Source organism: Hyperolius riggenbachi, chromosome 10 (assembly GCF_040937935.1).
Source record: "Hyperolius riggenbachi isolate aHypRig1 chromosome 10, aHypRig1.pri, whole genome shotgun sequence".
NCBI classification, from domain to species: Eukaryota; Metazoa; Chordata; class Amphibia; order Anura; family Hyperoliidae; genus Hyperolius; species Hyperolius riggenbachi.
This window is the reverse complement of record NC_090655.1, coordinates 204,952,785-204,975,733: the sequence shown is the minus strand read 5'-3', so window position 1 is coordinate 204,975,733 and position 22,949 is coordinate 204,952,785. Positions and strand designations below refer to the sequence as shown.

Genomic DNA, 22,949 nt, shown 5'->3' with positions numbered 1-22,949 from the left:
AAAAAACTCAGGTGTTAGACCCCTTGAAACATCTTTTCCATCACTTTTGTGGCCAGCACAAATGTTTCTAGTTTTCAAAGTTCGCCTCCCCATTGAAGTCTATTGCGGTTCGCAAAAGCTTGCATGAACCAAACTTTTGAGAAAGTTCGAGTTCGAGGTTTGCGAACCGAAAATCGGAGGTTCGAGTCATCTCTGGCATGCAGACAGAGATGCTGTGTGTGGGGACTGGCTTAGTCTTCGGGCAGGCCTGACTGTGCTTTGCAGACCAGGCATCCATGGTCAGATGGACCCTTGACCCAACGCTGTGTGCCAGTCAGATGTCATCACTTGGCTTGCCTTTCAACATCACGGTACAGTTTGGGTATCGAGGTTTTTGAGAAATAATTGCGGCCTGGTATCTTCTACTGTGGTGTGTGGCTTTGCTTTTGTGTGCAGCTTTTCCTCAGGTGGTCATCCCATTGCAGTTTGTGCTTTGTAATCATGTGCCTTCGTAAGGTAGTTATCCCTACGCGGGACTTGGTCTTTCCATGGCTTAATTTGGCAGAGAGTACAGATGGCATTGCTCTTATCTGAGGCAGACACACAAAAAATTTCCACACAGCTGAGCCCTGGGATGATGGCACTTTGGTGATGGCTGCCGACGGAGAGTTAAGTGGGGTGCCATAATCAGAGCAGGAGGAGGAAGATATTTCACGCTTCCATTCAGAAGCTGAGGAAGATGAGGTGTTCTGTGTTAAATAGTCAACTACGTCCTAACAATATTGGGAGTTGATGGCAAGTGCCTTCTTCTGAACACTTTACTTTGGCCAAGGGTCACACGAAATCACGACAACGCAACCCCGAACAGACCTGCCAGGTGGCCGGCCTATGGCTCTGCCTCTTGTTTTGTCCATATTGGGGGGGGGGGGGGAGATGAGGTGAAAGGTATGCACTGAGTTGACTAATATGATGTGCGGTTACACAGGTGCAGTGAAAAGGTTGCAGTGACTGCTGGTACAACAATGTGCGGTAACACAGGTGCAGTTAACAGGTATGCATGGACTGGTATATAAAACAGAGTGCGGTCACACAGGTGCAGGGAACAGGTATGTAGTGACTGGTATTACAAATGTGCAGCTGTTACACACACAGGTACCCTGAACAGGTATGCAGTGACTAGTATTACAAATGTGCAGCTGTCACACACACAGGTACCCAACGGGTATGCAGTGACTGGTATATAATATAACACTGTGTGCGGTCACGTAGGTAGGTGCACTGAACAGGTATGCAGTGATTGGTATTACAAATGTGCAGCTGTTACATACACAGGTATCCTGAACAGGTATGCAGTGACTAGTATTACAAATGTGCAGCTGTCACACACACAGGTACCCAACAGGTATGCAGTGACTGGTATATAATATAACACTGCGTGCGGTCACGTAGGTAGGTGCACTGAACAGGTATGCAGTGATTGGTATTACAAATGTGCAGCTGTCACACACACAGGTACCGTGAACAGGTGCAGTGACTGGTATATAATATAATACTGCGTGCGGTCACGTAGGTAGGTGCACTGAACAGTTATGCAGTGATTGGTATTACAAATGTGCAGCTGTCACACACACAGGTACCGTGAACAGGTGCAGTGACTGGTATGTAATATAACACTGCATGCAGTCACGTAGGTAGATGCACTGAACAGGTATGCAGTGATTGGTATTACAAATGTGCAGCTGTCACACACACAGGTACCATGAACAGGTGCAGTGACTGGTATATAGTATAACACTGCATGCAGTCACGTAGGTAGGTGCACTGAGCAGGTCTGCAGTGATTGGTATTACAAATGTGCAGCTGTCACACACGCAGGTACCGTGAACAGGTGCAGTGGCTGGTATATAATATAATACTGCGTGCGGTCACGTAGGTAGGTGCACTGAACATATATGCAGTGATTGGTATTACAAATGTGCAGCTGTCACCCACACAGATACCGTGAACAGGTGCAGTGACTGGTATATAATATAACACTGCGTGTGGTCATGTAGGTAGGTGCACTGCACAGGTATGCAGTGATTGGTATTACATATGTGCAGCTGTCACACACACAGGTACCGTGAAGTGAACAGGTAGTCACGGAATGTGCTGGGCCTGGCAGTGGCACAGTAGGAATTACCAAGGGGCCAAGGGCCTGCTGCGACTGACTGACAGGGCTGTATATGCAAGTGTTTGTGGGACACACACACAAAAAAAAAAGATCCCAAGAACAACATTAGCTCTCAAAAGAGCTGTTTAGGGGTGCTTTTTAGCAATAAGTATCAGCAAGGAACAAGCTAACTAGCCTAACAAGAGCCTAACTAAGCTTTCTCTATGCCTCTGCAGCAAGCTCTCCCTTCTCTAATTACTGCAGCCACACTCATGAGGGAAATGGCCAATGCTGCCTGCCTTTTATAAGTGGGGGGGGGGGGGGGGGCTCCAGGAGGGAGTGTAGCCTGATTGGCTTCCATATGTCTGCTGACTGTAATTTTTCTCACTGCACTGCAGCTGAAAGCCTGCAACAACAAAACAAAAGGCATGTACATGTGCCAATTCCCCTTCGTGATCATTACCTTGCCGTGGTGAAGGGGCTTGCGTATCACAATGAAGCAATGACCGCTAGCTATTTGAGTGTCTCGGGGGTGGCACACCAAAGATAATAAGGTCATTGCTTTATTGTGGACAGACCAAATTTGATCAGCTGGACAGTCACTGTTGTTCTGTCATTGAGCCACCTCAGCCCGGCGACTATATAGGCTGAAAAACTGCCATGGCCTGCACTCTGGCCATGGTGCGCACCAGTCCAGCTCGGCCGTCACTACGCAAACAGCTGTTTGCGGTGTGTTACACAGTGAGTTTGGTGTGTCAGTGTGAAGCAGTACTCTAATTACACTCCCTGATTGATGTATACACATGGAAGATGTTTTAAAGCACTTTAGGCCTGCAATTTAGCATGCAATGTGATTTCTGCCCTTAAAACGCTGCTTTGCGTCCAATTCAGATTTTTCCCGGTGACTTTTGGCTTGTATCCCACTCCGCCATGCCTCCATCCAGGTGTTATGTGTGGCCAGCATACATTTTTCTAGTTTTCAAGGTTCGTCTCCCCATTGAAGTCTATTGCGGTTCGTGAAAGTTCGTGTGAACCGAACTTTCGCGGGAGGTACGGGCCATCTCTAAACAGGACAACACACAACAAACACTCCAAACATCCTCTTCATCCAAAGCAAAGATAGAAGATGCATTATTCGGAACATCATTTTCAAACACTTTCACTTCCATGATAGCTTAGCCACTGTCCCTTTACCAGATTTCCATCCAAGCAGACTAAGTAGTTTAGAAATAACCTCTTCAGCTGACACAGCTGTGTGTACTTGTCTGAGTTTCCAGGCTTCTCTTTGATGAACAATTTTACTGTGCTTTTAATTCATTTTCATAGTTGGTATACCTCATAGTAATTACTGTGACAAATTTAACATGATGAACAAAATGTATAGCAATTTCCAAGGCACAAAATGGTGAGAGAACCCTGCCCTTACAAGCTTATAATCTCAAGGAATCAGAATGGTTGGACTGAGGACTAATAGATAGTGCTGGTCGATAAAGTCTGTCTTTGATTCTCCGTGAGGAGCCAGGGGCACCCACCAATGTGCTGGCTGGGCCACATGTGCTGGCTGCAGGCCTGTGGCTCACTCATAAGCACATCACGTTCCAGGGCTGATGTCACTCTTCTCTCCCCACTGTTCCCCGCCTCTGCTCTGTCTGTAGGTAGAGCAGGGCTACAAGAAAATGATCACCGATGAGCACAAATGCTGCATTTGGGATACATTTTTGTAGCCCTGCTCTAACTACAGGTAGATCGGAAGTGGGGAGTAGCGGGGAGAGAAGAGTAAAGTCAGCGTTGGAACTGATGTCAGGCTGGTGAGTGAGCCCGCTACACCGTATTTCCTATACTAGGGCACCACCTATAATTGGCTACAGGTTACCTATACTGGGGCATCACCTATACCTGGCTACAGGCTACCTATACTGGGGCACCACTTATACCTGGCTACAGGCTACCTATACTAGGGCACCACCCATACTTGGCTACAGGCTACCTATACTGGGACACCGCCTATACCTGGCTACCTAAACTGGGGCTGGCACCACCTATACCTGGCTACCGATACTGGGGCACCACCTACACCTGGTTACCTATACTGAGGGAACCACCTGTACCTGGCTACAGGCTACCTATACTGAGGCACCACCTATACTTGGCAACAGGCTTCCTATACTGGGGCACCACCTATACCTGGCTACAGGCTACTTATACTGGGGCACCACCTATACCTAGCTACAGGCTACCTATACTGGTGTACCACCCATACTTGGCTACAGGCCACCTAAACTGGGTCACCACCTATACCTGGCTACAAGCTACCTATACCAGGGCACCACCTTTACCTGGCTACAGGCTACCAATACTAGGGCACCACCTAGAGGCTACAGGCTACCGATACTGGGGCACCACCTATATCTGGCTACCTAAACTGAGGGCACCACCTGTACCTGGCTAACTATACTGGGGCACCACTATACCTGGCTACAGGCTACCTATACTGGGGCACCACCAATACTTGGCTATAGGCCACCTATACTGGGGCACCACCTATACCTGGCTACAAGCTACCTATACCAGGGAACCACCTATACCTGGCTACAGGCTATGAATACTAGAGCAGAACCTATACCTGGCTACAGGCTACCTATACTGGAGCACCACCTATACCTGGCTCAGGCTACCTATACTGGGACACCACCTATATCTGGCTACCTAAACTGGGGCTGGCACCACCTATACCTGGCTATCTATACTGAGGGCACCACCTGTACCTGGCTAACTATACTGGGGCACCACTATACCTGGCTACAGGCTACCTATACTGGGGCACCACCAATACTTGGCTATAGGCCACCTATACTGGGGCACCACCTATACCTGGCTACAAGCTACCTATACCAGGGAACCACCTATACCTGGCTACAGGCTATGAATACTAGAGCAGAACCTATACCTGGCTACAGGCTACCTATACTGGAGCACCACCTATACCTGGCTCAGGCTACCTATACTGGGACACCACCTATATCTGGCTACCTAAACTGGGGCTGGCACCACCTATACCTGGCTATCTATACTGGGGCACCACCTATACCTGGCTACCTAAACTGAGGGCACCACCTGTACCTGGCTACCTATACTGGGGCACCACCTATACCTGGCTACTTATACTGGGGCACCTATAGCTCGCTACCTATACTGGGGGCACCTGTACCTGGCTAACTTATACTGGTACACCACCTTTACCCGGCTATCTATACTTAAGGCAACTATACCAGGCTACCAATACCTCTATACCTATACCTACCACCTATAGCTGGATACCTCTACTGTGGCACCTGTACACTACACGCTGTGTGTGCCACTTTCTTCAGTGTCTGAGCCACACACATTTTGTGGTGCGCTCCGAGCACAGGGGTGGGGTGGCTAGTGGGTGTGCACAGCAGTCAGTAGGTGTGATGTGGGGCAGGCCTGATGATGTGTGAGGGGCCCCTAAATTTATGATGGCAGCCCTGACTATAATATAGATCATTATTACATAATACAAATACATGTTGCATGCATGTGTAAATGTGATTTAATATAGCTCTTTTTTACTACAGTGCCCCTATAAACCAGCACAACCAGGCAGTCAGGTCACTGCTCAAGCACCAATGGGTTTAATCCAATAAAGTATATTTGATATAATGAATTACTAATATTAGTGGATACAGGAGATCTGATGTCTCTTTATAGTTTTTTGTTTTTGTTTGTTTGTTTTTGTTTTTTTACCTGTGGTTATAATGTAAGGAAGTACAATGCATTGGCAGGTTTCACGTACCTATAAGGGCAGTGTTCAAAGGTACAAGAATGCATTAACACCACTCTTTGTTGTTCTGTTTTCACAGACTGGTGGATACGCTATCCTTATTTTCCTTCTGCTAATAAATCTCCTGCTCTTCTGTGTGTCCATTTCCTTGTCAGTGTTTGGATGCCGGGCTCTGGCTCATGAGCCTATCAGTCCTCGCCAGGTAAAGTATTATTAGAAGCTAATTCACAAAAGGAACATAAAGGAGCATGGCATACAGTATGGGGATTTGCTATTTGCTAATTGAATTCCAGCCACCGGTGATGGTGCCAACCCAGGAACTGCTGCATGAGTTACTTTCGTATTTTTCAATTTTTTGAAAAAGCAAGTTATTTACTAGTGACTTAGGAGTAGGGATGATGGGAAATGCCAATGTCCATTTCCACAGAAAATCTGATTTCTGCCATTGCCGATTACCGCTAAAGGGGACTCCCAGATGCCACCAGGACCCGACCCCCGGCATCGTTGGCCCCCACCTCCTCCTGGGGAATCGGAGGTGGGGAAGAGCCCATTGTACATGGATTTAACAAGGGCTCTGAGGGAGAGGGGGAGGCTTGCCAACTCCTCTCCTCCAAAGCCCCCCTTTACCATGGACCATGCGGGCCGGTATAGCTCAGGGTGAGAAGCCCCATTTTGGCTATCCCAGCCCGCATTGGTGACTAGGGGTTAACTACTTCCCGACCGCCGTATAGACAAATGGCGGGCGGGAAGCAGACGCCGCAAGGACCGCCGTATTGACAAATGGCGGCGGTCCTTGTTTGGGCATGGGCGGAGCGATCGCGTCATCCGTGACGCGATCCTCCGCCTGTCGCCGCTCACTCGCCGCAACATCCCGCCGGCCATACGGAAGCGCCGGCGGGATGTTAACCCGACGATCGCCGCATACAAAGTGTATAATACACTTTGTAATGTTTACAAAGTGTATTATACAGGCTGCCTCCTGCCCTGGTGGTCCCAGTGTCCGAGGGACCACCAGGGCAGGCTGCAGCCACCCTAGTCTGCACCAAGCACACTGATTTTCTCCCCCCCCCGCCCCAGATCGCCCACAGCACCCATCAGACCCCCCCCTGCCCACCCCCCAGACCCCTGTTTGCACCCAATCACCCCCCTAATCACCCATCAATCACTCCCTGTCACTATCTGTCAACGCTATTTTTTTTTTATACCCCCCCTGCCCCCTGCTCCCTCCTGATCACCCCCCACCCCCCAGATTCTCCCCAGACCCCCCCCCCCCCCCCATGCACTGTATGCATCTATCCCCCCTGATCACCTGTCAATCACCTGTCAATCACCTGTCAATCACCCGTCAATCACCCATCAATCACCCCCTGTCACTGCCACCCATCAATCAGCCCCTAACCTGCCCCTTGCGGGCAATCTGATCACCCCCCCACACCAATAGATCGCCCGCAGATCCGACATCAGATCACCTCCCAAATCCATTGTTTACATCTATTCTCTCCTCTAAACACACACTAATTACCCATCAATCACCCATCAATCACCCCCTATCACCACCTGTCACTTTTACCTATCAGATCAGACCCTAATCTGCCCCTTGCGGGCACCCAATCACCCGCCCACACGCTCAAATTGCCCTCAGACCCCCCCTTATCAATTCACCAGTGCATTCATTACATCTGTTCTTCCCTGTAATAACCCACTGATCACCTGTCAATCACCTATCACCCATCAATCACCCCCTGTCACTGCCACCCATCAATCAGCCCCTAACCTGCCCCTTGCGGGCAATCTGATCACCCACCCACACCATTAGATCGCCCGCAAACCCGCCGTCAGATTACCTCCCAAATGTATTGTTTACATCTGTTACCTTCTCTAAACACCCACTAATTACCCATCAATCACCCATCAATCACCCCCTATCACTGTTACCTATCAGATCAGACCCTAATCTGCCCCTTGCGGGCACCCAATCACCCGTCTACATGCTCAGATTACCCTCAGACCCCCCCCTTATCAATTCGCCAGGGCATTATTTACATCTATCCTTCCCTGTAATAACCCACTGATCACCTGTCAATCACCTGCCAATCACCTATCACCCATCAATCACCCCCTGTCACCCCCTGTCACTGCCACCCAACAATCAGCCCCTAACCTGCCCCTTGCGGGCAATCTGATTACCCACCCACACCAATAGATCGCCCGCAGATCCGACATCAGATCACCACCCAAGCGCAGCGTTTACTCTCCTCTAAACACCCACTAATTACCCATCAATCACCCATCAATCACCCCCTATCACCACCTGTCACTGTTACCCATCAGATCAGACCCTAATCTGCCCCTTGCGGGCACCCAATCACCCGCCTACACGCTCAGATTACCCTCAGACCCCCCCCTTATCAATTCGCCAGTGCAATATTTACATCTGTTCTCCCCTGTAATAACCCACTGATTACCTGTCAATCACCTGTCAATCACCTAGCAATCACCCATCAATCACCCCGTCACTGCCACCCATCAATCACCCCCTGTCACTGCCACCCATCAATCACCCGCTGTCACTGCCACCCATCAATCAGCCCCTAACCTGCCCCTTGCGGGCAATCTGATCACCCACCCACACCAATAGATCGCTCGCAGATCCGACGTCCGATCACCTCCCAAGTGCAGTGTTTACATCTGTTCTCTACCCTAAACACCCACTAATTACCCATCAATCACCCCCTGTCACTGCTACCTATCAGATTAGACCCCTATCTGCCCCTAGGGCACTCAATCACCCGCCCACACCCTCAGAATGCCCTCAGACCCCAGCCCTGATCACCTTGCCAGTGCATTGCTTGCATCTATTCCCCCCTCTAATCACACCTTGAGACACCCATCAATCACCTCCTGTCACCCCCTAGCACACCTACCCATCAGATCAGGCCCTAATTTGCCCCGTGTGGGCTCCTGATCACTCGGCCAAACCCTCAGATCCCCCTCAGACCCCCTTCCGATCACCTCCCCAGTGCATTGATTGCATCTATTTTCCCCTCTAACCACCCCCTGAGACACCCATCAATCACCTCCTGTCACCCCCCTAGCACTCCTATCCATCAGATCAGGCCCAATACAACCTGTCATCTAAAAGGCCACCCTGCTTATGACCGGTTCCACAAAATTCGCCCCCTCATAGACCACCTGTCATCAAAATTTGCAGATGCTTATACCCCTGAACAGTCATTTTGAGACATTTGGTTTCCAGACTACTCACGGTTTTGGGCCCGTAAAATGCCAGGGCGGTATAGGAACCCCACAAGTGTCCCCATTTTAGAAAAAAAGACACCCCAAGGTATTCTGTTAGATGTATGACGAGTTCATAGAAGATTTTATTTTTTGTCAAAAGTTAGCGGAAATTAATTTTTATTGGTTTTTTTCCACAAAGTGTCACTTTCCGCTAACTTTTGACAAAAAAATAAAATCTTCTATGAACTCGTCATACACCTAACAGAATACCTTGGGGTGTCTTCTTTCTAAAATGGGGTCACTTGTGGGGTTCCTATACTGCCCTGGCATTTTAGGGGCCCTAAACCGCGAGGAGTAGTCTAGAAAACAAATGCCTCAAAATGACCTGTGAATAGGACGTTGGGCCCCTTAGCGCACCTAGGCTGCAAAAAAGTGTCACACATGTGGTACCGCCGTACTCAGGAAAAGTAGTATAATGTGTTTTGGGGTGTATTTTTACACATACCCATGCTGGGTGGGAGAAATTTCTATGTAAATGGACAATTGTGTGTAAAAAAAATCAAACAATTGTCATTTACAGAGATATTTCTCCCACTTAGCATGGGTATGTGTAAAAATACACCCCAAAACGCATTATACTACTTCTCCTGAGTACGGCGGTACCACATGTGTGGCACTTTTTTACACCCTAAGTACGCTAAGGGGCCCAAAGTCCAATGAGTACCTTTAGGATTTCACAGGTCATTTTGCGACATTTGGTTTCAAGACTACTCCTCACGGTTTAGGGCCCCTAAAATGCCAGGGCAGTATAGGAACCCCACAAATGACCCCATTCTAGAAAGAAGACACCCAAAGGTATTCCGTACGGAGTATGGTGAGTTCATAGAAGATTTTATTTTTTGTCACAAGTTAGCGGAAAATGACACTTTGTGAAAAAAAACTATTAAAATCAATTTCCGCTAACTTGTGACAAAAAAATAAAAACTTCTATGAACTCACCATACTCCTAACGGAATACCTTGGGGTGTCTTCCTTCTAAAATGGGATCATTAGTGGGGTTCCTATACTGCCCTGGCATTTTAGGGGCCCTAAACCGCGAGGAGTAGTCTTGAAACAAAAATGACCTGTGAAATCCTAAAGGTACTCATTGGACTTTGGGCCCCTTAGTGCAGTTAGGGTGCAAAAAAGTGCCACACATGTGGTATCGCCGTACTCGGGAGAAGTAGTATAATGTGTTTTGGGGTGTATTTTTACACATACCCATGCTGGGTGGGAGAAATACCTCTGTAAATGACAATCTTTTGATTTTTTTTACACACAATTGTCCATTTACAGAGGTATTTCTCCCACCCAGCATGGGTATGTGTAAAAATACACCCCAAAACACATTGTACTACTTCTCCCGAGTATGGCGATACCACGTGTGGCACTTTTTTGCACCCTAACTGCGCTAAAGGGCCCAAAGTCCAATGAGTACCTTTAGGATTTCACAGGTCATTTTTGAGAAATTTCGTTTCAAGACTACTCCTCACGGTTTAGGGCCCCTAAAATGCCAGGGCAGTATAGGAACCCCAAAAATGACCCCATTTTAGAAAGAAGACACCCCAAGGTATTCCGTTAGTAGTATGGCGAGTTCATAGAAGATTTTATTTTTTGTCACAAGTTAGCGGAAATTGATTTTAATTGTGTTTTTTCACAAAGTGTCATTTTCCGCTAACTTTTGACAAAAAATAAAATCTTCTATGAACTCACCATACTCCTAATGGAATACCTTGGGGTGTCTTCTTTCTAAAATAGGGTCATTTGTGGGGTTCCTATACTGCCCTGGCATTTTAGGGGCCCTAAACCGTGAGGAGTAGTCTTGAAACGAAATTTCTCAAAATGACCTGTGAAATCCTAAAGGTACTCATTGGACTTTGGACCCTTTAGCGCAGTTAGGGTGCAAAAAAGTGCCACACATGTGGTATCGCCGTACTCAGGAGAAGTAGTATAATGTGTTTTGTGGTGTATTTTTACACATACCCATGCTGAGTGGGAGAAAGATCTCTGTAAATGGACAATTGTGTGTAAAAAAAATTAACAAATTGTCATTTACAGAGATATTTCTCCCACCCAGCATGGGTATGTGTAAAAATACACCCCAAAACACATTATACTACTTCTCCTGAGTACGGCAATACCACATGTGTGGCACTTTTTTGCAGCCTAACTGCGCTAAGGGGTCCAAAGTCCAATGAGCACCTTTAGGCTTTACAGGGGTGCTTACAATTTAGCACCCCCCAAAATGTCAGGACAGTAAACACACCCCACAAATGACCCCATTTTGGAAAGTAGACCCTTCAAGGTATTCAGAGAGGGGCATGGTGAGTCCGTGGCAGATTTCATTTTTTTATGTCGCAAGTTAGAAGAAATGGAAACTTTTTTTTTTTTTTTCTCACAAAGTGTCATTTTCCGCTTACTTGTGACAAAAAATAATATCTTCTATGAACTCACTATGCCTCTCAGTGAATACTTTGGGATGTCTTCTTTCCAAAATGGGGTCATTTGGGGGGTATTTATACTATCCTGGAATTCTAGCCCCTCATGAAACATGACAGGGGGTCAGAAAAGTCAGAGATGCTTGAAAATGGGAAAATTCACTTTTTGCACCATAGTTTGTAAACGCTATAACTTTTACCCAAACCAATAAATATACACTGAATGGGTTTTTTTTTATCAAAAACATGTTTGTCCACATTTTTCGCGCTGCATGTATACAGAAATTTTACTTTATTTGAAAAATGTCAGCACAGAAAGTTAAAAAAATCATTTTTTTGCCAAAATTCATGTCTTTTTTGATGAATATAATAAAAAGTAAAAATCGCAGGAGCAATCAAATAGCAGCAAAAGAAAGCTTTATTAGTGACAAGAAAAGGAGCCAAAATTCATTTACGTGGTAGGTTGTATGAGCGAGCAATAAACCATGAAAGCTGCAGTGGTCTGAATGGAAAAAAAGTGGCCGGTCCTTAACGGGTAGAAAGCCCTAGGTCCTCAAGTGGTTAAAGAGGCTTGGGAGGGGGAACCCCACATCATTTGCATTTTTTATATTTCCCACACTCTGAACATATATAGAAAAATTTAAAGTAATACATTTATATACATCTTAATACATTATCTGTCATTTTACCTCATTAACTTTGCTACTTTTTTCCTCAAATTTTAAAATCGATTTTTTTTTTTAAAACTACATGGTTTTTTTTTTTAAATCAATCAATCAATCAATCAATCAATCAATCAATCAATCAATCAGAGAATGTGGAAATGTCCACCTAAATTGGCTTATTCATTTTTAGGCTTCTGATTGTCATAAAGTTACTGCATATCGATAATGCAGATTTTCCCCCATTTAACATTACAGTCAATGGCTGCGGTCTTTAGCGGTTAATAGCAACGTCCCTGTAGGTGATAGAAACACCACATTTGCAGAGTATGTTAAGGAGGAAAGTGGGGACAAGATAATTGTTTCAAAAAGACATTGTAGTTTTTGAGAAAATTTATGTAAAAGTTAACATGGTGGTAAGCGGATTTTTCATAGAAATGTCTATGTTCTCTGCAAAAATCCGCTCACCGCACCAGTATTACCACTTTCTGCATTCCGCATTCTTGCATTTCCATGGAATCTGAATAAGCATCCCTACTTAGGAGTCCACCATCATGAAGATCCACCTCCTGACCAACTCCAACTTGCATGGTCCATGGTGTTCTGAAAAATGTCAGGTGCAGTCATTCAGCTTAGTAAATTGGTCATTTGGTGTTTACATCTTCTGTCTGAGAATAGCTTGCTGTAGTTCCAAAAATAGTACCAACCAAAGTTCATCACATCAGTGATGCTCGGATACCCCTTTTTATTATTCGAGTTTGGTCGAATTCGAATAGTAAATTATTCGAATTCGGTCGAATATTCGAGTCGAATATTTTTTACTATTCGATTCGACCTCGGACTTCGAGCTCACTATTTGAGTCGGTATTCGAGCTCATTATTCGAGCTGACTATTCAAATTGGCCTTAAATAGCTTCCAACACTTGTTTTGAGGGTGAATGATGCAAGAAACATCTTTTTCCCCAAGTAACAACAGCAAGTGATTATGTGGGGATGTTCCTTTAAAAAAAAAAGGTGGAAAGAGAAGAGAAGTTGTGTCCAAAATTCTGTTCAGTAGTGTATATACTTCTTCTTCTTCTTCTTCTTCTTCTTCTTCTTCTTCTTCTTCTTTATCTTCTATATCTTCTTCTTCTTCTTCTATATCTTCTTCTTCATCTTCTTCTTCTTCTTCATCTTCTTCTTCATCTTCTTCGTCATCTTCTTCTTCATCTTCTTCTTCTTCATCTTCTTCATCTTCTTCATCTTCTTCATCATCTTCTTCTTCATCGTCTTCTTCTTCTTCATCTTCTTCATCTTCATCTTCTTCATCATCTTCTTCTTCATCGTCTTCTTCATCTTCTTCATCTTCATCTTCTTCATCTTCTTCTTCATCTTCTTCATCTTCTTCATCTTCTTCTTCTTCTTCATCTTCTTCTTCTATATGTTCTTTTTCTATATCTTCTTTTTCTATATCCTCTTCTTATTATTATTTTTCTATTTCGTCTTCTTCTTTTTCTATATCTTCTTCTTCTTCTATATCGTCTTCTTCTTCTTCACTTATTTCTCTTTTATATATATTTTTTAAAGAAATGCAGCTATTTTTGAGTGTAATAAATAGCTGGTGGCGCACGCATGTTGGAAGCGCCATTGTATGTGCTCCCTGGCAGTGGAAACACACAGACAGCATGAGGTAAATTCAGCAGCAGGAGGAGGAGGATGATTGTGTGGCAGCAGGCAGTCAATGAGGCAGGCAGCGAGACATAATAGGCTGTGTGGTACCTAGCGGTGGTACCAGGCCGTAAATACACAGCATGAGGTTCCAGACAGCGGTCGTGAAGCCCACATCATGTCCAATACACAACTGGGACAACACAGTTTTCAACCCGGACACCTCTAAAAATAATATCACAAAGTATTAATAAAAAGAATATATATTTTTTTTTGTTTTTTTAAAGAAATGCAGCTATTTTTGAGCGTAATAAATAGCTGGTGGCGCACGCATGTTGGAAGCGCCATTGTATGTGCTCCCTGGCAGTGGAAACACACAGACAGCAGGAGGTAAATTCAGCAGCAGGAGGAGGAGGATGAGTGTGTGGCAGCAGGCAGTCAGGTAGGTAGGCAGCGTGACATAATAGCCCTGGTACCTAGCGTTGATACCAGGGCCGTAAATACACAGCATGAGGTTCCAGACAGCGGTCGTGCAGCCCACATCGTGTCCAATACACAACTGGGACAACACAGTTTTCAACCCGGGCACCTCAGAAAAATTAAACCTTTTTTTTTTTTTTTTTTTTTTAATGGTTTATTATTTTTTTTTTTTTTTACACAGATATAGCTATTGTTGGGCGTAATAGCTGGTGGCAGAGTGGCAGCAGAAAGTAATTCTGTGTACCCTGGCAGTGGGAAACACAGACAGACAGCAGCAGCAGCAGGAGGAATGGAGGAGTAATGAGAGCAGCTATTGTTGGACGTAATAGCTGGTGGCAGAGTGGCAGCAGAAATTAATTCTGTGTACCCTGGCAGTGGGAAACACAGACAGACAGCAGCAGCAGCAGGAGGAATGGAGGAGTAATGAGAGTAGCTATTGTTGGACGTAATAGCTGGTGGCAGAGTGGCAGCAGCAGAAGGTAAAATCTGTGTACCCTTGGCAGTGGGAAACACAGACAGGCAGCAGCAGCAGCAGGAGGAATGGAGGAGTAGTGTGAGTGTGGCAGCAGGTAGGTAGGCAGCGTAACATAATAGCCCTGGTACCTAGCGTTAATACCAGGGCTGTAAATAAACACAACAGGAGGTCCCAGACAGCGGTCGTGCAGCCCACATCGTGTCCAATACACAACTGGGACAACACAGTTTTCAACCCGGGCACCTTAGAAAAATTAAACTTTTTTTTTTTTTTTAAATGGTTTACTTTTTTTTTTTTACAGCAAATTACACAGATATAGCTATTGTTTGACGTAATAGCTGGTGGCAGAGTGGCAGCAGAAGGTAAATCTGTGTACCCTGGCAGTGGGAAACACAGACAGACAGACAGCAGAAGGGCAGTACGCAGCAGCCCACTGTAGATGTAAAATGTGTGGCTGCAGGCGACGTAATAGTCAAAGTGAACCAGGCTGGCTTAGTGAGCAGGAGCCAGGAGGTGGTAAAGGGTGGTAAGGCACATTTACGATGGTTCTTCCGGCAGCCAGTTCATGTCCCCCTCTCGCCGACAACAGGGGCCAGGAACTCGCCTTCCACCCACGCCTGGTTCATCTTGAGAAACGTCAGTCTGTCCACAGACTTGTGAGACAGACGTGAGCGTTTCTCGGTGACCACGCCACCAGCTGCACTGAAGCAGCGCTCGGACAGCACGCTGGAAGGGGGGCAGGACAGCACTTCCAGGGCGTACTGCGCCAGCTCGCTCCAGATCTCCAGGCGCTTGACCCAATACTCCATGGGATCAACAGGGGCATCGCTGTCAAGCCCGCTGTAGGACCCCATGTAGTCAGCCACCATGCGGGTCAGGCGCTGGCTGTGACCGGAGGAGGATGCTGCTGCATGCACCTCCTCTCTAGTCACTGCTGCCGGAGCCTCTACAGTCCTGTAGAGCTCGTTGCTGAGAGACAGCAGGTCTGTGGGGCGCTTGCTGCTGGATGCAGGCACCTGCTGCTGCCTCTGTGCTGGCTGGACAGTGGGGGTGGAAGGCTGGGGGAAGGCTTCCTCCAAGCGCTCAACAAGGGCCTGCTGCAAGCTCCTTATTTGTTGCGCTGGGTCTCCTCCTGCAGGCGGCAGGAACTGGCTCAACTTCCCCTTGAGGCGTGGGTCCAACATCATGCTGATCCAGATGTCCTCCCTCTGCTTCATCTGGATCACCCTGGGGTCCTTGCGCAGGCACGTCAGCATGTGCGCTGCCATTGGGAAGAGGCGGGCCACGTGTGCTGGCACATCGACGGCAGTGCTGTCCTCATCCTCCTCCTCTGCCGCCTCGTCCTCTCTCCACCCCCGCACCAACTCAGCTGCGCTGTGCTGATCCCCCTCATCAGCAGCAAGGTCAGGGACCTCCACCAAGTCCTCCTCCTCCTCCCCCTCAGAGGTGGACTGTGCAGCTGCTTGCCGCTCCTGCTGGTCCAAGGCTGCTGCTCCCTGTTCCAGCAAAGCATCGAGGGCCCTGTTCAGCAGACAAACCAGGGGCACCCACTCGCAGACCATAGCATGGTCCCTGCTCACCATGTTAGTGGCCTGCAGAAAGGGAGCCAGCACTAAGCACACCTGCTGCATGTGCCTCCAGTCATCATCGGGGACGATGGACGGGATGTTGCTGGTCTTGTCCCTTCTCTGAGCGGCGGAAACAGTGGCCTGGGCAAGGTACTGGTTGACAGCGTGCTTCTGTTCAACCAGACGCTCCAACATCGCCAGGGTGGAGTTCCAGCGAGTTGGAACGTCAAGGATCAGCCGATGGCGTGGCAGCTCCAGCTCCTTTTGCACGTCTTCCAGGCTCGCACAGGCTGCAGCCAAGCGCCGGAAGTGACGCACAACGTTCCTTGCCGTTTCCAGCAGTTCACCCATCCCCTGGTAGGTGCGCAAGAACTTCTGCACCACCAGGTTCAGCATGTGGGCAAGACAGGGGATGTGGGTCAGGTTTCCCCTGTCAATTGTGGCAACCAGATTGGCCCCATTGTCGGCCACCACCTCTCCGACTCTGAGGCCTCTGGGGGTCAGCCAAATCCTCTCCTGCTCCTGGAGTTTGGCCAACACATGGGTTGCCGTCAGTTTGGTCTTCCCAAGGCTGACCAACTGCAGCAGCGCTTGGCAGTGGCGGGCCTTCACGCTGCTGCTGAGGCGGGGGGTTTGGCCAGGTGTGCCGGAGGATGGCAGAGGATCGGAGGAACCTGCTGCAGTTCCCCTGACCCTGTGGGGTGGCACCACCCACTGTGTTGCTGCTGCTGCTGTGCCCGCTGCTGCTCTCCCATCCTCACCCCCTTCCACCAAGCTGACCCAGTGGACAGTGAAGGACAGGTAGCGGCCTGTCCCGAAGCGGCTGCTCCAGGAGTCCATGGTGACGTGGACCCTTTCACCAACCGCGTGCTCCAGCCCTCGCTCCACATTGGCCATCACAAAGCGGTGCAGTGCAGGAATGGCCTTGCGGGCGAAAAAGTGTCTGCTTGGGAGCTGCCAGTCTAGGGCTGCACAAGCAAGCAGCGCACGCATGTCGCTCCCCTCCTGCACGAGCGTGTACGGCAGGAGTTGGGAGCACATGGCCCGTGCCAGCAAGCCGTTCAGCTGACACACGCGACGGCTGCTGGGAGGCAGAGCCCTAACCACCCCCTGGAAGGACTCGCTCAAAAGGCTCTGGCGTGGCCTTTTGCTGGCACGGGAATCAGCGGACACAGCAGAGGAGGCCACTGAGGACTGGCTGCCAGAACAGGCCTCAGTGTCGGCGGCAGGAGTTGCAGAGGGGGGAGGAGCAGTGCGTTTCCGCACTCCTGCTGGTGCTGCTGGAGGAGCAGGAGGGCGGGTGGCTGCTGTTGCTGCTGCTGCTGCTGCTGAAGGCTGTGCAGTGATGGGTGTGGTGCCACTGCCAGCACCAGATGCCTTCAGCCTCTGGAATTCCTCATGCTGGTGGAAATGTTTCGCAGCAAGGTGGTTGATGAACGAGCTGGTGCTGAACTTTAAGGGGTCTGCACCTCTGCTCAACTTCCGCTGACAGTGGTTGCAAGTGGCGTACTTGCTGTACACTGTGGGCATGGTGAAAAATTGCCAGATTGGTGACAAAAACAACCCCCTACGGCCTGGAGCCGCTGCTGCCTGTCTCCCTGTGGTGGTTGGGGCAGGGGCTTGGGTGCGGCTGGTGGTGGTACTGGCAGATGCTGCTGCTGCTGCTGCTGAGCCTGAGACACCAGCAGGCTGTGGGACCTGCCAACTGCTGCCAATGCTTGCAATGATGCGCCTCCTTGCAAGGCCCACAAGCGCATCCTCCTCCTCCTCCTTAGAGCTGCTGATGATGACATCCGCAGGTGCTGGTGGTGGCGGCACCCAGTCTTTGTCTGTCACCACGTCATCATCATCATCCTCCCCCTCCTGAAACATGTCCTGCTGGGATGATGACCCCCCAAACTCCTCTCCTGATGCATGGATGGGCTGCTTGACTGTCGCCACAGTCTTGCTGTCCAATCCCTCATCCCCCAAAGTGCCCATCAGCATCTCCTCCTCAAGATCGCCAACAACAGCAGACAATTTACTCATGATGCCTGGGGTCAAAAGACTGCTGAATGACAGGTCGGTGACTGACGGTGAACTGGCCTCCTCCCCAGGCCCTGCTGGGCGGCTGCTGTGAACAGGGGTGGTGGTGGTGGTGGTGAGGGTGGAGGCCTCGGATGCAGAGCTGATGGCGGGCTGCTCATCCTCCGTCATCAGTTGCACCACAGTGTCTGCATCCTTTTCCTCAATGGGACGTTTCCGACCCGGCTGGAGGAAAATAGGAGCAGGTACTACACGCTGCTGCTGCTGTGTCTCTGCAGCGTGAGTTGCTTCTGCTGGGCGGCGCCCAAGGCATCCACGGCCAGTGGTTATAGGAGGAATGTTAGCCACTGACGCAGCTGCTGCGGAACTGTGCATGGTGGCGTGGCCGCGGCTTGCCACAATGCTACTCCCTCTCCTCTTGATTCCCTTGCTGCCCTTCCCCTTGCCCAAACCGCGCTGGCTGCCACTTCCAGACATCTTTGATGTTTTGGGCGTAAACAAAAAAGTTTTTTAAAAGGGCAGGTGAAAAAGTGGGGTACTTTAATGGAGTGGGTTGGTGGGTGAGGTGACACTAATCACTAAGTGATTAGATCGCTAAGTGATTACTAGTACAGTACTAATACAAAATACAATAATTCAGTAATCAGTATAAGTGTGAACAGTGAACAGTGAGTGTGTCCCCTAGTACACTAACTAGAAAATACAATAATCAGTAGTAATCAGATTAAGTAGAAGGAAATAAAGTGTGTGTGTGTACTGAGTGCACGCACACACACACGCAGGAGCTAGCCTATGAACAGTGACTGAGTGTCCCTAGTAGTAAGTAGTAAGTAAGTGTACAACTAGAAATTACAATAATCAGTGGTAATCAGAAGGAAATAGAGTGTGTGTGCTGACAGTGCACGCACACACACACGCAGCGCAGGAGCTAGCCTATGAACAGTGACTGAGTGTCCCTAGTAGTAAGTAGTTAGTAAGTACAACTAGAAATTACAATAATCAATAGTAATCAGAAGGAAATAGAGTGTGTGTACTGTGCACGCACACACACAGGAGCTATGAACAAACAGTTCCTAGTACAGTGTCCTAGTACAGTTACTACAAAATACAATCACTCAGTAGTAAAGGTAGGACAGCAGAAACACTGGTATAATAAACTAACAGAGGACAGTCACAGGAGGACAGCTGCCCACACAGGCAAGGCCCTGAGGCCTAAAGCAGTGTAAGCTTGCCTGCAGCAGCTGTGTCTGTCTCTATGTAACACACAAGCTACTAACTAAAATACAATGTCTATCTAAGTAACAACAATATAGGTGTGTATAGGAGGTATATGTGAGCAAAAACGCTAGGTAGTTGACCACATAAAGCTCTTGCTAAGCCAAAGCACAAAGGAGCAGATCTCTCTCTGTACAAAGTCAGGCAAGGACGGAAAAACGGAACATGGCGGCCGCTATTTATAGGGTAGGGGCTGGCCAGGGTCCCCCTCTGTGATTGGCTGCCATCAGGGGGCCTGGGAGCCCTCTGATTGGCTCTAAGGACATCAATCTGGGCTATGACGCTATTCGAGCTCGGTATTCGAGCTCGAATAGCGCCGTTAGCTCGAATAGCTCGAATAGTGAATGGGCTATTCGAGTTCACTCGAATAGCCCATTCAAGTAGCTGCAGCTATTCGAGCTCGGTATTCGAGCTCGAATAGCTGAAAAAAGAGCTCGAATATTCGAGCTACTCGAATATTCGAGCTCTGCTGAGCACCACTGCATCACATCCAATTTTGCAGCAAAAATATTATTTGACTTCATTTGATTTGGTAAAGCGGGGAAGCCCTGCATGGCACAGCTAAACATCATTGGATTTATTTGGATAACCCCCCTGAAAAGAGAAGAAGCTCGGATGATTCTTAGAACCGATGCGATGGACCCACTTGGCATGAATGATCATACTGATCTTTCATGCTTCATAGGACTTGAATCTGTGCAATAGATGCTACTATTCTGCCAATTTATGTTTATTTGTGTTATTTTGTCTATTTACTGCCTGTATACCATGTCCAATTATAATGTATTAATTATACATATTTTAGGTATTAGTATTTATACATACACCTCTCCTCATCCCTACTACCTGCCTACTACCATAGCTATTAGTCCTATATGAAATTTAGAACTTCCTCCTATATCCATGAAAGCCTCTCCAGCTATTGTTTTTTTTTTTTTATTATTATCATCACGTTATTTAGCACATTTGCCTCAGAATCAGTATTTATGTGGCTTAAATTATTATATATGAAATATGCACTTTAATGTATTTAATATAAGGTCAGTTGACACTTTTTTAGCACATATACACATATATTGTGCACAATTATCATGTGCACTCTTAATTTTTCTTCATGCACATAAAATGTAATTTAATAATTTACACCTATTAACCACTTCAGGACCGCCCCCAGCCGATGGGCAGCGGCAAAGACCGGGCTTAAACGACCGCAATACGCCCATCGGCGGGGGCGGCGTCGGGCGTGGTTAGGCGGCGATCGCGTCATTCGTGACGCAATCAGCCGCCGGCGACTGGCTCCGCCCCCTCGCGCTGCAACCCGCCGGCCGTTCGGAAGCGCCGGCGGGTTACTAGCACCCGGATCGCCGCACGCAATGCGTATAATAGGCTTTGTAATGTATACAAAGCCTATTATACAGGCTGCCTCCTGCCCTGGTGGTCCCAGTGTCCGAGGGACCACCAGGGCAGGCTGCAGCCAACCTAGTCTGCACCCAAGCACACTGATTTCCCTCCCCCCTGCCCCCTGATCGCCCACGGCACCCCTCAGACCCCCCCCTGCCCACCCCCCAGACCACTGTTTGCACCCAGTCACCCCCCTAATCACCCATCAATCACTCCCTGTCACTTTCTGTCATCGCTATTTTTAAACTGCCCCCTGCTCCCTCCTAATCACCCCCCACCCCTCAGATTCTCCACAGACCCCCCCCCCCCCTGTGTACTGTATGCTTCTATCCCCCTGTAATAACCCACTGATCACCTGTCAATCACCTGTCAATCACCCATCAATCACCCCCTGTCACTGCCACCCGTCAATCAGCCCCTAACCTGCCCCTTGCGGGCAATCTGATCACCCACCCACACCAATAGATCGCCCGCAGATCCGACATCAGATCACCTCCCAAGTGCAGTGTTTACATCTGTTCTCTCCTCTAAACAACCACTAATTACCCATCAATCACCCATCAATCACCCATCAATCACCCCCTATCACCACCTGTCACTGTTACCCATCAGATTAGACCCTAATCTGCCCCTTGCGGGCACCCAATCACCCACCCACACGCTCAGATTGCCCTCAGACCTCCCCTTATCAATTCACCAGTGCATTATTTACATCTGTTCTTCCCTGTAATAACCCACTGATCACCTGTCAATCACCCATCAATCACTCCCTGTCACTGCCACCCATCAATCAGCCCCTAACCTGTCCCTTTCAGGCAATCTGATCACCCACCCACACCAATAGATCGCCCGCAGATCCGACATCAGATCATCTCCCAAGTGCAGTGTTTACATCTGTTCTCTCCTCTAAACACCCACTAATTACCCATCAATCACCCCCTATCACCACCTGTCACTGTTACCCATCAGATTAGACCCTAATCTGCCCCTTGCGGGCACCCAATCACCCACCCACACGCTCAGATTGCCCTCAGACCCCCCCCTTATCAATTTGCCAGTGCATTATTTACATCTGTTCTTCCCTGTAATAACCCACTGATCACCTGTCAATCACCCATCAATCACTCCCTGTCACTGCCACCCATCAATCAGCCCCTAACCTGCCCCTTGCAGGCAATCTGATCACCCACCCACACCAATAGATCGCCCGCAGATCCGACATCAGATCACCTCCCAAGTGCAGTGTTTACATCTGTTCTCTCCTCTAAACACCCACTAATTACCCATCAATCACCCATCAATCACCCATCAATCACCCCCTATCACCACCTGTCACTGTTACCCATCAGATTAGACCCTAATCTGCCCCTTGCGGGCACCCAATCACCCACCCACACGCTCAGATTGCCCTCAGACCCCCCCTTATCAATTCGCCAGTGCATTATTTACATCTGTTCTTCCCTGTAATAACCCACTGATCACCTGTCAATCACCCATCAATCACTCCCTGTCACTGCCACCCATCAATCAGCCCCTAACCTGCCCCTTGCAGGCAATCTGATCACCCACCCACACCAATAGATCGCCCGCAGATCCGACATCAGATCACCTCCCAAGTGCAGTGTTTACATCTGTTCTCTCCTCTAAACACCCACTAATTACCCATCAATCACCCATCAATCACCCATCAATCACCCCCTATCACCACCTGTCACTGTTACCCATCAGATTAGACCCTAACCTGCCCCTTGCAGGCAATCTGATCACCC

General features: G+C 48.3%; 1 protein-coding gene across 1 annotated transcript in view; it reads left to right on the top strand.

Annotated features, from left to right (window-relative positions):
- LOC137534257 (membrane-spanning 4-domains subfamily A member 4A-like) overlaps window positions 1-22,949 on the top strand; it is a 105,509-nt gene that overhangs the window by 61,478 nt on the left and 21,082 nt on the right. The window contains exon 6 of the mRNA XM_068255668.1: window positions 6,013-6,135. Coding sequence (XP_068111769.1) covers window positions 6,013-6,135 — 123 coding nt within the window. The remainder of the gene's footprint in view (window positions 1-6,012; window positions 6,136-22,949) is intronic.